This window comes from Papio anubis, chromosome 7 (assembly GCF_008728515.1).
Source record: "Papio anubis isolate 15944 chromosome 7, Panubis1.0, whole genome shotgun sequence".
Classification (NCBI taxonomy): Eukaryota; Metazoa; Chordata; class Mammalia; order Primates; family Cercopithecidae; genus Papio; species Papio anubis.
This window is the reverse complement of record NC_044982.1, coordinates 143,557,607-143,576,995: the sequence shown is the minus strand read 5'-3', so window position 1 is coordinate 143,576,995 and position 19,389 is coordinate 143,557,607. Positions and strand designations below refer to the sequence as shown.

Below are 19,389 nucleotides of genomic sequence, written 5' to 3'. Positions count from 1 at the left end.
GTGATTTGTTCCTTTATTCCACAAGCATTTGCTGAATGTGTCCTACAAACCACATACCAAGATTTCTGAAGTGACTAGGAGCTTTCTTAAATATCCCTAACAGGCCAGGCGTGGTGGCTTACACCTGTAATCCCAGCACCTTGGGAGGCCAAGGTGGGTGGATCATGAGGTCAGGAGATCAAGATCATCCTGGCTAACACAGTGAAACCAAGTCTCTACCGAAAATACAAAAAATTAGCCGGGCGTGGTGGTGGGCGCCTGTAGTCCCAGCTACTCGGGAGGCTAAGGCAGAAGAATGGCGTGAACCCGCGAGGCAGAGCTTGCAGTGAGCCGAGATCGCGCCACTGCACTCCAGTCTGGGCGACAGAGCGAGACTCCGTTTCAAAAAAAAAAAAAAATCCCTAACAATTCTCCAGAACAAAAACATCCAGGCTAACTCCAAGTCAACAGAAATTTGACGTTCATGTCTTATCCATTTTTATATTTAAAACACCTAACTCACAGCTTAATATAAAATAGATGCTTAATACATGTACTTTGAACAGAAGACTGAATGTTCTCTGAATCAATTAATTGTAAAATCTACTCAGATTAAATCAACATAACGCAGTTTTAGGCTCCATTACATGTACAACAGCCAGAATAAAGATAAAAGGAATCCATTCTGAACTGACCAAGCTAAGACCACATCTGGAATATCTGTTTCAGTTCTGGGCATGACAGTTTACAAAGCATAAACTGTAGATAAACCCAGAAGGTAACACGAAGGATGATAAGGGGCCTAGAAACCATGTCATATGTTGATTTAAGTATGTGGCCAGAAAAAGAGTTGGGGCTGTCTCCTATTTGACAGAAGCTCTTATCCTTAGGATCTCAGCTTTCCCAGGTAGATACAGTAAAGGAAGCAGGAAGTGCTCTTCAGGGATTGCTCTGCTCTAGATCTTGAAGGAAAAGGAAAAAAGTTTCTGAGGTTTCTATACTGTTTATCTCGGCCTACCAGAACAGGAGCTCAAAGAGGGATTTGGAATAGAGTTCTAGCCAAGAAGAGCTTAGTATGTATACATTTGGTCGTTACAGTTTGTGTCCTATCCCTCAGGAACCTCAACTGAAAACATGACCACCAGGAGACACCTACCATGAGTAGCACTTACCTTTTATGAGGTTTATAAATGTTCATATATGTAAGATATTGAGCACAGCAGATAATCAATATTAGATGTTTAAGACAATGCAATTAAAGAGACTTAGTTCACCTTCAGTATCAACTAAATATTCATATTTAAATCTTTAAGACATCTAACATACCAATGGCTGAGCAAGGAGGAAAGGATTCAAAAGCCAGAAGAGCCAGGACTCAATTTTAGGAATTCAATTATTGTTGTTTCCTATCCTAAACAAGCTTATAAATTTTATCTCATGCTACAGACTAAATGTCTATGTCCTCTTCACCCCAAGACTCATATATTAAATCCTAACCCCCAAGGTGATGGTATTAAGAGGAAGAGCCCTCATGAAGTGTCAGTGCCCTTATAAAAGAGACCTCAGAGAGCTCTCTTGCCCCCAGCTGCCATGTGAGAACAGCTGTCTATGAACCAGGAAGCAGGCCCTCACCAGACACCAAATCTGCCACTGATTTGATCTAGAACTTCTCAGCCTCCAGAAATGAGAGAAATAAATTCTTTTGTTTATAAGCTACCTAGCCTATGGCAGCTTGTTGTAGCAGCCCAAAGAGACTAAGATACCTCAGAAGCCATTTATTCAGGTTAGAATATCTGAATGGAATTTTACTTCTACAGCAATTCAATAAATTATAAGAAGTGCCATACCTCTGTCCCTCTCCATTAGTTCCAGCTATGCAATTCTACTCTGGTCACTATATACCAGACTTAGAAACTGATGCTAAGAAAGTAAATTTTAGGCTGGGCACAGTGGCTCACGCTAGTAATCCCAGCACTTTGGGAAGCCAAGACAGGTGGATCACCTGAGGTGAGGAGTTCGAGACCTGCCTGGCCAACATGGCAAAACCCCATCTCTACTAAAAATACAAAAAAATTAGCCAGGCATGGTGGCGTACACCTGTAGTCCCAGCTACTTGGGAGGCTGAGGCAGGGGAATCCCTTGAACCTGGGAGGTGGAGGTCGCAGTGAGCCAAGATCACCCAACTACACTTCCAGCCTGGATGACAGACCAAGACTCCATCTCAAAAAAAAAAAAAAAAAAAAAAAAAATTAATCCAAATTGAAATAGGAAAGAATACATCTCCATATTTAACAAATGTCTAACTATTCTATTCTGAGTGTAGCTATGTTTATGAGGCATCTGGAATCAAATACAGCTAGATCCCCAGGTCTCTGCTCCACCAAGGTTAAACAGTATCACCAACATCTTGGCACCTCTATTTTAAAATGCCTTAATAAAAAAGCAAGGCAATTCAATGACATCAATAAATTCAGTAATAGCTGGGTCATTACTACACCACTTTTAAAATCACATGATTTCAGATCATCTGATTCCCAAGAATATCAACAAGCTCACACTTATTCAGAATGCCCATTTAAAGCATTGACATATTTATTTTAAATATTTCTTTCAATAATGAACATAGAAATTTAGAAATTATGCTACCTATTACTTTTTTTTTTTTTTGAGACAGAGTCTTGCTCTGTCACCCAGGCTGTAGTGCAGTGGCACCATCTTGGCTCACTGCAACCCCCACCTCCAGGGTTCAAGTGATTCTCATGCCTCAGCCTCCAGAGTAGCTGGGACTACAAGTATGGACCACCCCACCTAGCTAATTTTTGTATTTTCAGGAGAGACGGGTTTTTACCATGTTGGCCAGGCTGGTCACTAACTCCTGGCCTCAAGTGATCACCCCTCCTCATCCTCCCAAAGTGCTGGGATTACAGGCGTGAGCCACCCCATCCAGTCTTTTTTTTTTTTTTTTTTTAAAGACAGAGTCTGGCTTTGTCACCCAGGCTGGAGTGCAGTAGCACACTCTTGGCTCACTATAACCTCCTAGGCTCAAGCCATCCTCCCACCTCAGCATCCCAAGTAGCTGGGACTACAGGGATGCACCACCAAACCTGGCTAATTTTGTACTTTTGTAGAGACGAAGTTTCACCATGATGCCCAGGCTGGTCTCCAACTCCGGAGCTCAGGACATCCACCCATCTTGGTCTATCAAAGTGCCACCGTGCCTGGCTAAATCATGCTACTTATATCACTATTAGTGATATACCTACTGACAAAATATTATCACATTGTCTAATTAGAAAATCACTGAATTTTAGAGGTGAAAGATACTCATTTCATAATGAAAATACAGGTTCTTTTCCATTGCCATTACTTATTTCTCTACACTAAATATAAGAATCATATATTCCATACAAGATACTCTTTTTTTTTTTTTTTAAGACACGGTCTCACTCTGTTCCCCAGGCTAACGTGCAGTGGTGAGACCACAGCTCACTGCAGCCTTGACCTCCCAGGTTCAACCGATCATCCCACTTCAGTCTTCCAAGTAGCTGGGACCACAAGCGCATGCCACCACATCCAGCTTTTTTTTTTCTTTTTTTTCTTGGTACAAACAGGGTCTCACTATGTCACCCAGGCTCATCTCGAACTCCTGGCCTCAAGTAATCCTCATGCTTTGACCTCCAAGTGCTGGGATTACAGGGGTGAGCCATCGTGGCTGGCCGCCTCCTTAATTATTTATATAGAGAAAAAGGGCCTGTAACTCAAAACTTTTTTCCTGCCTCAGAACTGTTCTAAGAGATTATGGAGTAAATAAATTTTGGGGCTAAGCACAGTGGCTCGTATCTGTAATTCTAGCACATTGGGAAGACGAGGCAGGAGGATCACTTGAGCCCAGGAGTTTGAGACCAGCCTGGGCAACATACTGAGACCTTGTCTCTACAAAAAGTTTAAAAAAAAAAAAAATTAGCCAGACACAGCAGCACATGCCTGCAGTCCTAGCTACTCAGGGGGTTGAGGCAGGAGGATTGCTTGAGCAAAATCGCTTGCACAAAAATTAGTTTGAGGCTGCTGTGAGCTACTACTGCACCACTGCACTTCAGTCTGGGTGACACAGTGAGATCCTGTCTCTAAAAAGAAAATTACGGAAAAATTAATTCCATCAAGTCTGAAAAACTTTAAATTTGGGATGTTAAACATCTCATATTTTGCTCTGTGGGAAACTAAGGAGAAATAAAAAGTCTGTTAAAAGTAAACATGATTTCCAAAATAAGAAAAACTAATCTAAGAAATGCAGAATTACATAAATTATTTTCATAGGTAGGGCACGGTGGCTTACACTTGTATTCCTAACACTTTTGGATGCCAAGGTGGGAGGACTGCTTGATCCCAGGAGTTTGAAACCAGACTGGACAACATAGTGAGAAGCCATCTCTACAAAGAATAGAAAAATTAGCCTGTATGGTGGCATATGCTTGTGGTCCTAGCTAGTTGGGAGGCTGAAGCCCAGGAGGTAAAGGCTTCAGTGAGCCATGTTCACGCCACTTCACTCCAGCCTGGTGACAGAATGAGACCCTATCTCAAAATAAATAAATACATTTATGAAGACAGTAATTTCAAATTGATACAACTGGCAGATAAAGACAAAAATGTGTATCTATAAAATATTTAACAAAATTTCTCATGATAGCTCATGAATCCATCCAGAATACATCATAGTCCCACAAGGTATTAAAAAAAAAGGTAAGCTAAGCTCACAAAATAGTAGCAGTACATCTTAGTCTGTTTTCTGCTGCTATAACAGAATTCCCACTAGACTGGGAAATTTATAAAGAAAAGAGATTTACAGGATTTGGCTCATGGTTCTGAATGCTGAAAAGTCCAAGGACATGGCACCAGCATCTAGATGGCCAGCTGGTGAGGGCCTTCTAGCTGCATCATACTACGATGGAAGGCATCACATGGTAAGGGTGCATGCAAGGTGGAAAGAGGGCCAAACAGACCCTTCAGTCTTTTATAATTAACCCATGCTCACCGTAACAGCCTTGATGCATTCATATGGGCAGTGCCCCCATGGCCTAACCTCTTTTTAGTGTGCGTGTGGTCAACTTCTGTAGCTTTATACCACTAATTACCTCTCAACACTGTTGCACTGGGGGTTAAGCTTCCAACACATGCCACATTCAAACCATAGCACAGTACATATTAGGATTTGGGCACCAACCATTTTGTGAACCAACGGAGCCCAAAAGATTCTATAAAAATAATGCTTACCTGATGGGTGCAGTGGGGGGATCCTCACTTCCAGCCTCATTCTCTTGCCTGACTTCACAGATACAGCTAAACACAGACATGGTCTTCTGGGGACTAAGACAATATATTAAAGCAATATATTGTTAGTTTTGAAAAGAAAAGTACTTTTGGAGAGTATCGTTTTATGCACAGAGGAAATAAAATGCTTTCTCTGCATATCAAACTCCAAATCACCTTACACCAAAATGCAAATTCTCCATATTTGTTTTGAATTAGCATAATTTAAAAATCTCAAGGAAGATTTACTGGAAATAAGGCGGAGAACTGTATTAAATACCATAAAGATGCAATCAGCAAAATCCAGAATGTAGAAAACTATACAACAATCTGTACCTTCAACAAATAATTTGCAAGCAAGAGGCAAAAAAAAAAAAAAAAGACTGGAGGGGTACTCTATATTTTAAAAGACTTAAAGAGACACAATCAAATGCAATATGTGGACCTTATTCAGATCTTGAGTCAAACTGTAAAACACCATTTATGAGACAATCAGAGAAATCTGAACATTGAATATTTTATTATATTAAGGAACCACTGTCAATTTTTTAAAGTATGATAATAGTAATACGGTTAAGTTTAAAATAAGAATCCTTATCTTTTGGAGACAGCACTGAAGTATTTCAGATAAAATTATATAATGCTGAAATTATCTTCAAAATAATTCAGTAGGGAGGGGGGTGCTGGAAATATAAATGAATCAAGACTGGCCATAAGAAATTTTTGCAACTGGATGATGAATACACAGCAGTCCATTATACTACTCTCTCTACTTTCGTATATGCTTGAAACCTTCTATAGTAAAATAGAGAAAAAGAAATAAAATGAGAAATAAGGTGACAGCAAGTAATCTGAACAGAGTACAGTTACTAACAACACTTAAAAGCTTCACGTAGGCTGGGCACGGGGGCTTATACCTGTAATCCTACCACTTGGGGAGGCTGAGCCAGGCGGATCACTTGAGCTTCAGGAGTTAGAGACTAGCCTGGGCAACATGACGAAACCCCATCTCTATTAAAAATACAAAAATTAGCCAGGCTTGGTGGCAGATGCCTGTAGTCCCAGCTCCTTATGGGGTTGAGGCAGGAGACTGCTCGAGCCTGGGGGGTCAACGCTGCAGTGAACTGTGATCGCACCACTGCACTGCAGCCTGGTTGACAAAGTGAGACCCTGTCTCAAACAAACAAACAAAAAAGCTCCACCTAAATGCAGATGAACCAAGGACCACTTCCAATATTGTGACAGAGCTTACTTTAGATTATCTGTTAGAGTGAACCCAATGGCAAACAAGTCAAAATCTTTTTAAATTCAGATTCTTACCTAGAAAATTTTCTTCACAACAATATCAAAAAATTCATCTCATTCTAAGATCCACCATTCCAACCCTCTGCTCAAAGTTTTTCCTTATTTTCTCTTGTCTACTTTCTACCCTGAGGGTTCTAGAAGCTTTAGCAACATACTCTGTTCCCTCTGAATATGCATATGTACAGACTAATAACAACTTATTCCTGGCCAAAAATTCTGTTAAAGCCAAATGGACCAGATACACACTCCACTTTCTTCAGCTTCTAAGACTGCATATCATTAAAGGATTTTCAAATGAAAAAGGACTCTAAGGTACTTATCTTTCAGATTAAATATACAATAGCCTAGAGAGGAACTAATCTCCCTAAGACATAGCTAAGAACAGATCAAAAGACTTTGAAAAAGGTCAGAAACTCACAAGTGAGGAGTCACATTTAGTCCACAGGCCTCTTTTATTTGATATTTTATTTTTTAAAAATCCAGATTTCTTTTTAAAAACAAAGATGTGGCAACAATAAGTTTGCAGTCTCTCATGACAACTACTGGCCGGAGTTCAGTGGGGCACACCCTTTCACATGGACCATACATTCAGTTTGCCATTGTCCTCAACACTCTGTCTTGTACCTAGCCACTTTAGTCATTTACAGTACCCGCCTAGCCTCTAATTGAAGAATTCTTGGTGGGGCATGGTGGCTCACATCTGTAATCCTAGCACTTTGGGAAGTCAAGGCAGGCAGATCACTTGAGCCCAGGAGTTCAACACCAGCCTGGGCAACATAGTGAAATTCCCATCTCTACAAAAAATACAAAAATTAGCCAGATGAGGTGGTGCATGCCTGTAGCCCCAGCTACTCAGGTGGCTGAGGCAGGAGGATCGCTGGAGCTCAGGATGTTGAGGTCGCAGTGAGCCATGACCGCACCACTGTCCTCTAGCCTTGGCAACACAGCAAGATTCTGTCTCAAAAAAGAAAATAAAAAAAGAATTCTTGCCTATATTTCACCAACTGCTGTTAGTGTTTTCATGCTTGATGACATGCCAGACACAAATGAAACAATTGTACCCTCACAGCCACCAGATGGCAAAGCTTACCAACCAAAACCTCAGTATGGGGTCATACTCGTCCTCAAAGCATTACAACATTCATGACAAAGCAAAAATAACCGCTCAACATAGTAGTTAATTTGGCAGGCAGAAGAGAAAATGACCTGAGGCTGCAGCTGAGTATGCGATTACAGAAGGAACAAGATCTGTAGCTATCTCGTTAATCCTTCTTTTTCTCATCAATTGGAACAACAATCCTGAGATTGTGGAGACTATTGTCTCAGCAACAGAAAAAAGTGGGGAGAGGAACTCTCACATCAACAAAAGAAAAGACATTTCAATTATCTTAGTTCTAGGTGTAGAAAAAAGCTTCACTGTACTTAAAAAAGTATTAATTAAAAAGTCTATGATCCCTTCAAAACACTGCTAAATCCTTTATGGAAGAGGCTCATTTTAACTTTCTTATTTTAACTTTTTCCCTTTGTTGATAAACCATCTACCCTCATTACCAGTAGCTGCGTATTAAACTCTAAATAGCATCCAGCTTTGGTTACCTGGCAACAGACTCAGCAACAGCAGTAGATCCATTTTTTCTTTCACCAGTTGCAGGCTCTGAATTAAAAAAAAAAAACCAAGGAGAGAAAGGAAAGAGAAACAGAATTTAGTTAGTATCACACCTAAAACCTTCACTCTGCTCTACTAGTATTTGCAACAAATAACAAAAATAAAAATAAGTAAAACTAGTAAGTGTAAACAAACAAACATTTCTTGTAATGTTGTTTATTTATTTTTTTGAGACAGTCTCGCTCTATCGCCCAAGCTGGAGTGCAGTGGCATGATCTCAGTTCACTGCAACCTCCGCCTCCCAGGTTCAAGCAGTTCTCGTGCCTCAGCCTCCCGAGTAGCTGGGACTACAGGCATGTGTCACCATGTCCAGCTAATTTTTTGTATTTTTTAGCAAAGACAGAGTTTTGCCATGTTTCCCAGGCTGGTCTCGAACTCCTGAAATCAAATGATCTGCCAGATTCCTTGTTTTTTGCTTGTTTTAAGACGGAGTGTCACTCTGTCACCCAGGCTGCAGTGCAGGCCAGATTTCTTGTAATTTAATGGTATAAGTTTTTCTCACTTCCACCAATCACTTTTCTTTCAAACTTCCTATAAAAGAGTAATAAGTTTGGCAAGAAATACAATATAATAAATAACTTTTTTTTTTCTTTCTTTTTTTTTTTTTGGAGACAGGGTCTCACTCTGTTGCCCAAGCTAGAGTGCAGTGGTATAATCTTGACTTGCTGCAACCTGTGTCTCCTGGGTTCAAGCGATTCTCGTGCCTCACCCTCCCGAGTAACTGGGATCACAGGCATGCACCACCACACCCAGTTAATTTTTGTATTTTTAGTAGAGATAGGGTTTCACCATGTTGACCAGGCTGGTCTCAAACTTCCAACCTCAGGTGATCCACCTGCCTCAGGTTCCCAAAGTGCTGGGATTACACATATGAGCTACCACACCCAGCCCTTAGCAGTAACATTCTTTTTTTTGGCCGGGCGCGGTGGCTCAAGCCTGTAATCCTCAGCACTCTCAGGTTCAAGAGATTCTGCTGCCTTAGCCTCCCAAGTAGCTGGGATTACAGGTGCCCACCACCATGCCCGGCTAATTTTTATATTTTTAGTAGAGATGGGGTTTCACCATCTTGACCAGGCTGGTCTCAAACTCCTGACCTCATGTGATCCACCTGCCTTGGCCTCCCAAAGTGCTGGGATTACAGGCATGAGCCACCGCGCCTGGCCAGCAGTAACATTCTTAAATGAAAATTAAACTTCTGAATCCCAATTCATCTCTGCCCATATAAGAAGTTAAAAAATTATGTAATAATATAAAATTAAAAACCAAAAAAATCTTTTTTAATTTATATATTAAAAACAAATTAAAAATGAAAGAACTTAATAAACTATGTAGAAAACATTTTAGGTTGATGAACTAATTTTAAATCGTTTTTAGAGCACCCACAAATAGAAGGTACCCAAGTTCTTCCCAAAGTGCTTTAGGACAGAAACTTGAAAAATAAAGGGTGGCCAGGCACCGTGGCTCATGCATGTAATCCCAATACTTTGAGAGGCCAAGGCAGAAGGATTGCTTGAGCCCAGGAGTTCAACACCAGGCTGGCTAACATGGCAAAATTCCACCTCTATAATAAACACAAAAATTAACCAGACATGGGTGGTGGCGTGCTTGTAGTCCCAGCTACTCAGGGGGCCAAGGTGGGAGGGTCGCTTGAGCCTGGGAGATGGAGGTTGCAGTGAGCCGAGGTCACCCCACTGCACTCCAGCCTGAGTGACAAAGAGAAGCCCTGTCTCAAAAAAAAAAAAAAAAGAAAGAAACAAAAAGGACATTTTCAAGAATATATAGCAACAAATTAAAGGTTATACTGAAAAGAATCCCATATTCTTACAACAATGTCACTAATTTCAAGGGATTAAAATATGTTCATTTAAAATTTATACCAGCCTTAGAGAAAACAACCCTTAAATGTTTTTAACATATTTACAAAATATTCATGACCCAACATAATCTAAACAGTCATCGGGGAGGCAGCTGAAGTTCAGTTAGAGCCCTGGCTCTAAAACAGAAATCTGGCTCACACCCAGGCTACTGCACTTAATAGTCCAACCTAGGAGTAAACTACTTTGTCATTTTCAGTCTCAGTTTCCTCCTCTATAAGACAAAAACACAACAAATCTCAAAAGTTTGTTGTGAGGATGAAATGATGTAAGTAACACTGAATATAGTCCTTGATACTATGCTCCTGGTCTTAGGAAAGGTAATAAAATTTACTGATAATAATCATCCTTAACACTTAGCTAGTTATAATTTCAGATCCAAAGGTAAAGTAAGATTTAAGGCTATCAATACTCTCTCTTGACAAACCCTTTTAAAAATTTTTATTTTTTTGAGATGAGATCTCACTATGTTGCCCAGGCTGGTCTTGTACTTCTGGGTTTAAGCACACCTCCCACCTCAGCCTCTGGCATTGCTGGGATTATAGGAGCGCACCAACCACCATGCCTGGCAACAAGCTCTTATTTATTCCAGAGATGATGATAGTAAGAATGGAACCATGTAATACTTTAACTCAGTCTACTGAGTTGCTAAGATTCAAATCAGTAAGTACCACAACATTTAAGATTTGGAATCAGACTTCCTGGATTTGTGTCCAGGATACTCCATCTACTAGCTATGTCTAGCGAAGGTGCTCAACCGTCCTGTGCCTCAGTTTCCTCATCTGTAAAAGGAGGATAATAATAGGATCTAGTTCATAGGCTTGTTATAAGATTTAATGAGCTATACATATGAAGTGCCTGGCATACAGTAAGAGCTAAAAATGTATTAGCTAAAATTACCTTTCTCTGGTCTCAGGGAAGGAGAAGTCCTGTTTATCCAACCTATTCTGTGTAGTCTTCAATAGCCTCCCTTCCCAACTTCTTCAGGGCCTTAATTAATCAACTGTTTCTCCCAATTCCCTCGTCTTTAATCTATGCCTCCCTTTTTTGGGTCCTTCCTCAACCCATTTATGCTGGAGGTTGCAAATTTTTTTTGGTGAAAAATCAGACTTTGGTGATGACATTGAGCAGTAAGATATAAATAACTCCCACAAGCTTAACGTTCCAATAGTGGAACATTAGGCATAAGTGGGTTAAAATCTATAAACCTGCTCAGGCCTCTCCTAGCCTAAAAATAACAAATCTTCTCTCAACCCTGCATTTACCTCTAACTCACCATATTTTCTCTTCTTCTCTCACATAAACTTCTCAAAAGTAGAGAGTACATGTGCAGCCTCATCTCCTCTTCCTCATCCTTCCTCAATTACTTTCAGTATAGCTCCCACCCCAACTGCTACACTGAAATGGCTCTTGCTAGAGTCACCAAATGGACCCTAATTCCCAAAGTCAAAGTATATTTTCAGACACATCTTACTAAACTTGCTCCCGTGCCTGACATTATCTTCTTGTAATTCTCCTCTCCATAGGCTTCCATGGCTTCATACACCCTCCTAGTTCTCCTTCTCTCTGAACGTTCCTTTATAATCTCATTTATGAGATTTCTTCCTCTTCTAATCCTCCTTAAACAGCTTTTACAAACTACCTGAAATGAAAAAATTATAAGCCTCAGAGTTAGGTCTGACTCAAATTCCAACTAGCACCAATTATTGTGACCTTAGACATGGAACTTAAAAACCTCTCTTACTCTGTTTTCTCATCAATAAAATGAAAATGCAGATACCTACTTGGGAGTACTATTACGGAAATGAGATGATACAGTATATGTGAAGAGTCATTCTCTATTTTTTTCTCCCCCTTACTTCCATATTCATCTGGAGCCATGGTTCTGCCTACTCACCCCTCAAATTCATCCCTCATCTCCAGTCCCACTACCAATGACCTCACTTGCTGGTTAAAGACTGGGTAGAATTTACCAGGCAGGAGAACAGAATATGGAAAATGCAAGGAAAGGAACCATCATGCACAAAGGCACAAGGTTTTGAAAGACTCAGCTGACGCTTCTTTTAAAGGCAAATCTGATCATATTACTCCCTTGCCTAAAATTCTTCGGCTTCTCAGCATGAAGTAAAAAGCCTTTCAGCATCTGGTCCCTACTTTGCATCCCTCCCTTGTATCTTCTCTTTATTCTAGCCCTACCAAACAACTTATAATTCATGTGAGAAAGCATCAACATTAATCTGCAATGTGAATCCACAGTCCTAAAGTTTTCTACCCTATTCTGAAGTCTTTCTGAATAGGGAAACCAATTACATAGAAACAGACTTAATAGAAACAAGCTATAACATGGAGATTATAAAAGAGTATCTTTAGCAACATGACAGGCTGGCCAAAAGCAAAGAATTAAATCTACGGGTGTAAGACTTTACGAATACATTTATAAATATAAAAGTATCAATTATTATAACTAGATTATAATCAATATTCCCCATATGATCTGCAGGTACTAATTACCCAAGATTAACATAAAACTTACTTTCCAGGTTGAACTGCAAAGACTCTTCACTCGCCTCAGTCTCAGGACTAACCAGTTTCATTCTTAGACATAATTTATCATCCATGTCTGGGGCAGCCCCAGAATCCCCTTTATCACTCCCAAGTATGGGATCATGGGTCTCCACCATGCTTTCAGACATGACATCACTGGCTGCTATGGTGCTTTCTGGATAGTTGCTAATACCTGAAAGAAGGGAGGCAGGGAGGAAGAAAAAAAGAACACTAAAATACAAAAACAAAAAACAGCAATTCAAGGTCATCAATTTGCCTGTTTGGCTCCACAGCTCTGCAGGATTGAAGGAGGTTCCTAGGATAGATCCCTGTCGTAAGTATCAACAACTACGAACTAGTATTGACACCTGGTCTTAAGAGGAGCAACAGGATTCAGTTCCACTTCTGCATCTGGACAAAGGATGCTGCATGAGCCCTCAGCCAACCCACATCTGCCAGCATCAGGCATAGGTAGCAGGAGACTCCAGACGGCATGATTGTTACCTCCCAGCACTGACTAGAGAAAACAAATAGGTTAATGTAGAAGACTACTGGCTGCTTCAGGGAAGGAGGATCTAAGTTTTCTTGCCCTGTCAAGCAGCAGACTGATTAATTAGCCAAGGTATTGAATAAATAGTACTTCTACCCTACTTCCTAGTTCCTTCCTTGTAAAACACCTTTATCACTACTTAGCAGTCAGATTCTACTGCTTTGCAAGTAGTAAGAGAAAATCCTTTTAAGTATTCTCTTTCTTTCTTACTTCCCTCCACCCTTTCTTTCCTTCCTCTCTTTACCCCTCATCTCCTAGTAGTAAAATCACAGAACCAGACTTCATAACCCTATTCTCCCTAAAACAAAAATCAACCTTACCAGCCAGGCCCAACTCCTCAGATCTAAAGTATCACTTGTGTAAAGAATGATATCTCAGAAATTCTGCCTTAAACAACATCGTTACTTTTTATTCACTCACCAATAGGAGTACTGTGTCTCTTGGGCTCCAATTTTAGGTGCCCAATAAGAGGTGGGGTTGCACCAGTCAATGGTGGGATGATATCACCTTCTTTAGGCAAAGTGAAATGAAATGGGGTTTCTGAAAGAAAAAAAAAAAAAGAAAAGAAAAAAGAAAGAAAAAATGATTTAAAAAAAAAAAACCAGAGGTATAAAATAAGCAAAAATAATGAGACCTGCAAGAAATATTTCAATTACTTTTTTCCTTTGCTCTCAAATTCTGTCTCATTCCCACCACCCTCACCAGGCCTCCTGACTAGCTCCCTTCTATTGTCTCTGCTCTCTTCACAGTCAACAACTATAGTACTGACACAAAGTAGACAACTAGAGGACAGGCAAATAAGGAAAGCCCAAAGTCTGCAGGACCTGAGGAACCTGGAGTCAAAAGGAACCCAAACATTTGAGCTCCAAGACAGTACATCAGGGGATATTTAGCAATACAAATTTGGACAGTTTCAAATCAGAACAACATAATTTTGTGCAATGCTAACCTAAGGAGTTTGTTTATATGCCTTAATGGTCTGTAGGATTCTCCAAAGCAAAGTCAGAAATTAATACTTACAATGTACAATCTAATCAAAGAGATGACAGAGGATCTCACAGGTTAAAGGACTTCAAGATACTGACTGGTTCTAGCATAGAAATCTGAGGGTTTCATGGTTCAGCAGTACTGACCAGCATTTGCTCTAGGCCAAAGTGTAATGTTCATACCTAAATCTCTGTACAACAGTAAATCCCTCATATATAAACATCACCAGTGTACACATTTTAGTTATTAAATTATTATAAATAGAAAATATTTGTCAAGACATAAAGCTACTTTCTACCTAGGTCTCAGTTCCAAATTTTTGCTAATCAGAACTAGAAAACTGTCAAAAAATCACATTTTCTAAATTCCTAATTTATCTCTTTTAATAAAATGATACATTTGGGAGAAAGTAAGAATTGCACCAGACTGCCCTCTTAAAACTAATGAAAATTTCTTCTTACTTTCCTGGGATGGCTCAAATTAACTATAATCTGGCATACTCAGACACTACTACTTATGAAAGTAGTTTGTTTCTTTCATCTTTTTCCATTCCTATCTTTAATAGCAAGCACCGTGATAATTTTTTCCTTTAAAACAAAACAAAACAAAAATCTCTTACATCTACATGTAAGAGAAAATGAATTAGTAATCTGAGGAGATAAAAAGAGAAAAAGAAACGGTCTTTAGAAATAAAGGATTAAAGTACATATGCTCAGCTAAATAAACTGTAAAGAGGGGCCAGGTACCATGGCTCACACCTGTAATCCCAGCACTTTGGGAGGCCAAGGCGGATGGATCACTTGAGGTCAGGAGTTCGAGACCAGCCTGGCCAAAATAAGGAAACCCCGTCTCCACTAAAAATACAAAAATTAGTTGGGCGTAGTGGCAGATGCCTGTAATCCCAGTTACTCGGGAGGCTGAGGCAGGAGAATTGCTTGAACCTGGGAGGCGGAGGTTGCAGTAAGCCAAGGTGGTGCCACTGCACTACAGCCTGGATGACAGAGTGAGACCCTGCCTCAAAGCAAAAACAAAAACAAAAACAAAAAACCTGTAAACAGTATGAATGAAGAATCTCAACATTACATCTAACTGGCAAAGACATCCACCATAGTTACAGAAAAAAGAGAAATGGGTCAGGTAGATAAGCATTCATTCTGCGGTAGCCCCTTATAAAGCAAGTTGTTCTAATAAAGAACTTAGAAGAGATACAGAAACTTAAAAAACACCTTGCAAAGCCTCATACATTCCAGACTTCTGAAAATGTGCGTGAAATCTTTAAGCAGACCTTTCTATGTGACATATTATATTATGCAAATACTATATGCAAGCATTAATTGCTGAAAATATATCCCTGTAACAAGGTTTCCTTTGCACAGTATTACATAAAACTTATGAAAAGTAATTGTAGCACCATTTATCTAACTGCATTACTATAACCTAATGGAAAACTGAGACTTTTACAGGCCCTAGGGACAGCACTGCCACTACTCTCCTCAGGTCTCCAATGCCTCATTCCTGGGTTATTACCATAGCCTATTAATCACTTCCTCTGCCTAAAGTCTCCCACTCTCCCTAACCCCCATTCTCTCTGCACACTGTAACCAAAGCAGCCTTCCTAGAAAACATGGCTTTGTTAGCTCCTGGTCAAAAACCTCCAAGGTTTTCACTAGAAGACAAATTCCTAACTCTACAGTCAGCATTCAACTAACTAGTAGCAGCCTATATCTCCAGTTTTTCTTTAATTATTCACGTTCATAAAGCTTCTATTCAACGTCCTCCAAACGTTTCCCATTTCTATGCTTTTGTTCCTTCATCTGGAAAACACCACCAATCTACTCAAATTATTGCCAAATCCTTAAAACTATATTTGCCGGCATAGTTTATCCTTTTAGATTTATGGAATTTTCCACATATTCCATTATTTCTCTAACATTTAGCACTCCTACATTATTTAAATTATCAAACCCTTCTTGTTTTTCCAGATAATCATGGGCTATCATGTTGTATGTCAGCATACCAAACAATGAAGAAGGATAAAAATGAGGAAAAAGGAAACTCAATACTAATTTTGAAACCACCTGAGTGGGAGTATGTCCTTTAAGGACTTTAGAGAATAACTCCAAAGCAGTATTTAAAACTCTAAATGTTAAGAAGGTCTCTCCTAATTTTCTGTTATAGTTTTAAACCCATTTTTCTTCTTTGTTCTTAAAAGAACTGGTTACATCTAAGAATTGATTAAAAGCCATCTAGTTAAAAATGTAAGAATTTATATATCAGGTGATATCATGCATGAACAGTCTACCCTAAAAGTCTGCCTCTGACATTAATAGCCAATTAAGATGGCATTTTATCAAGTAAGCCAATAAAGGTTATAACTAGAGCCTAAAACACATCTAGCTGCCCTGATCATTATTAACTATTACAGACTATTACTTATTGATTTAATTAAAGACTTACTGAACTCATTACAGTTTTTCACATCATCAACCCACCAAATATTTGTTCTGTGTTGAATAAGATTGGGTTTCCAAGCACCATCTTGCTTTTTTTCGAGTTTAAGAGGAACTCTCCATAGACAGATACTTGAAGAAGTCTCCAAACTGCTAACAGTGATAAGTTATCTATAAATGGAGACATTTAAAGTAATTCTCTCTCTCCCTCTCTGTACTCACTCTCTCTTTTCCTTCCAACTCCCTCTCCCCACACCCTCCCCATTCACAATCTCTACTTTGTATTGTTTGAATGTTTTTCAAAATTAAGCATGCATTATTTATGTATTTATTTATTTACTTATTTATTTGAGACAGGGTCTCACTCTGTCACGCAGGCTAAAGTGCAGGGGTGCAATCTCAGCTCACTGCAACCTCCGCCTCCCGGGTTCAAGTGATTCTCATGCCTCAGCCTCCTGAGTAGCTGGAATTACGCGTGCACACCACCATGTCTGGCCAAGCATCTATCTTTTTTAAAAATCAATAAATCTATTAACAACAAAAAAGTGCTCTTCTTAGTAGATGAACAAATGCAAAACTCTCCCAATTCATAGTTTTCATTCTGTCTTTTCAGACTGAAGAACCGTTACTTTTTAGATTACTATCATTTAAATTTGGCCAGGCCCAGTAGCTCATACCTGTAATCCCAGCACTTTGGGAGGCCAAGGCAGGTGGATTACTTGAGGCCAGGAGTTCGAGACCAGCCTGGCCAACATGGCAAAATCCTGTCTCTACTAAAAATACAAAAATTAGCCAGGCATGGTGGCACATGCCTGTAATTCCAGCTACTCAGGAGGCTGAGGCACAAGAATCATTTGAACCCGGGAGGCGGAGGTTGCAGTGAGCCGAGATCATGTCACTGCACTCCAGTCTGGGCAACAGAGCAAGACTCTGTTCCAAAAAAATAAAAATAAAAATAAAATTAGTCTCTCAACATTTAGCAACTAAACAACTATATTTTTAAGTATAAAATAATATTTTTCTGTTCTTTTTGCAATGCTCTTCTGAATGATTTATACAATTCTCTAAGTTAAAAACTATTATTCTCGGTTGAGCACGGTGGCTCATACCTGTAATCCTGACACTCTGGGAGGCCAAGGTGGGTGGATTGCCTGAATCCAAGAATTTGAGATCAGCCTGGGCAACATGGCAAAACCCTGTCTCTACAAAAAATTAGCCAAGCATGCTGGTATACGCCTGTAGTCCCAGCTTCTTGGGGTGGGGGGCTGAGGTGAGAGGATCACTTGAGCCCAGGTGGTCAAGGCTGTAGTGAGCACTGATGGTGCCACTGCACTCCAGCCTGGGCAACAGAGTGAGATAATGGCTCAAAAAAAAAAAAAAAAAGACAAAAAGCTATTATTCTCCCTTCATGTTCTAATTTATAGTTAAAATTATTTTTATTTCTTTAACTTCTCCTCATAAATACTATTTTCCAACCACTGTCTTCATTGCTTTTTGTTTGTCCCAGAACTAAAATCATGAAATAAACACAAAAGCACCAGTATTTTCAATAATCTGGATAGTAATAATATTAATAAAATAGTAAGTTTTACTATGGCAAAAAAAGCTGACTCTGCCAATTAACAATGTAAACAAGAATTCATGAAGGATAATATTAAAATAATAGAATATCTCAATGCTTTAGAAGCTTCTTTTGCATATAACTTAAAAGTACTCCAAAATAACTACATTAAAACAATCAACAAGACCTGATATTTTGCTGGCACAGGTCATTAGCAGCATTTAAATGTAATACAATTACCAAAATACTCTATTACAGAATTTTAGATTATTCACTTTATTCTTCACTAGAGCTCTTCAAAATCAAATAAACTGTATTAAGTCTTAGTTTTTCAGGAAGAAAAAGCACAGCCAGGATCAGGAGACCTAGGTTCTAGTCCCACCTCTATCATTAACTAGCCAAAAGACGTTAAAAAGACACTAAATCCAATAACCCCTCATTTCCTTTTCAGCTCTAACATTTCTTATTCTCAAGATTTTAAAAAGTGCTAAATATAAAAGCTAATAAATAGGGACAACTTTTTTTTTGAGGCGGAGTTTCGCTCTGTCACCTAGGCTGGAATGCAGTGGTGCAATCTCGGCTTCTCGTGCCTCAGCCTCCAGAGTAGCTGGGATTACAGGCGCCCGTTATCATTCCAGGCTAATTTTTGTATTTTTAGTAGAGATGGGGTTTCACCATGTTAGCAAGAGAAGTACTAACCCCGTCTCTACTAAAAATACAAAAATTAGCTGGGCGTGGTAGCATGCACCTGCATGTTACTCAGGAGGCTGAGGCAGGAGAATCGCTTGAACCTGGCAGGCAGACGCTTCAGTGAGCCGAGATTGTGCCACTGCACTCCAGCCTGGCAACAGAGCAAGACTCCATCTCAAAAAAAAAAGAAAAAAGGGACTGTTCTAGGCAAACCAAAAAATATGGTCACTATCATATATAAACTTGCCAAATACTGTTTTTTCATTTCATCCTAGAAACTTGTTTTCTTAAGTTTGTGTCTTGTTCTTACTTTGTTTTTGGAGCTTGTTTTGATTTTACATTATATTAACTCTTTTTTTTTTTTTTGAGACAGAGTTTCACTCTGTTGCCCAGGCTGGAATGCAGTGGCTCAATCTCAGCTCACTGCAAGCTCCGCCTCCCAGGTTCACACCACTCTCCTGCCTCAGCCTCCGGAGTAG

At 39.5% G+C, this 19,389-nt stretch overlaps 1 protein-coding gene across 13 annotated transcripts in view; it reads right to left on the bottom strand.

The window, feature by feature from the left end:
* Nucleotides 1–19,389, bottom strand: part of TP53BP1 (tumor protein p53 binding protein 1) — a 111,464-nt gene that overhangs the window by 30,231 nt on the left and 61,844 nt on the right. For 11 of the 13 annotated variants that reach the window (XR_004184739.1, XM_031667741.1, XM_031667738.1 and 8 more), the window contains 4 exon segments: nt 13,643–13,762; nt 12,662–12,865; nt 8,185–8,242; nt 5,248–5,340 (listed from right to left, as the gene is read on the bottom strand). Coding sequence is in view for 12 of the 13 variants with exons in the window: in XM_031667741.1 (XP_031523601.1) it covers nt 5,248–5,340; nt 8,185–8,242; nt 12,662–12,865; nt 13,643–13,762 (475 nt within the window). In the remaining variant the exon portion in view is untranslated. 13 annotated transcript variants of the gene reach the window in all.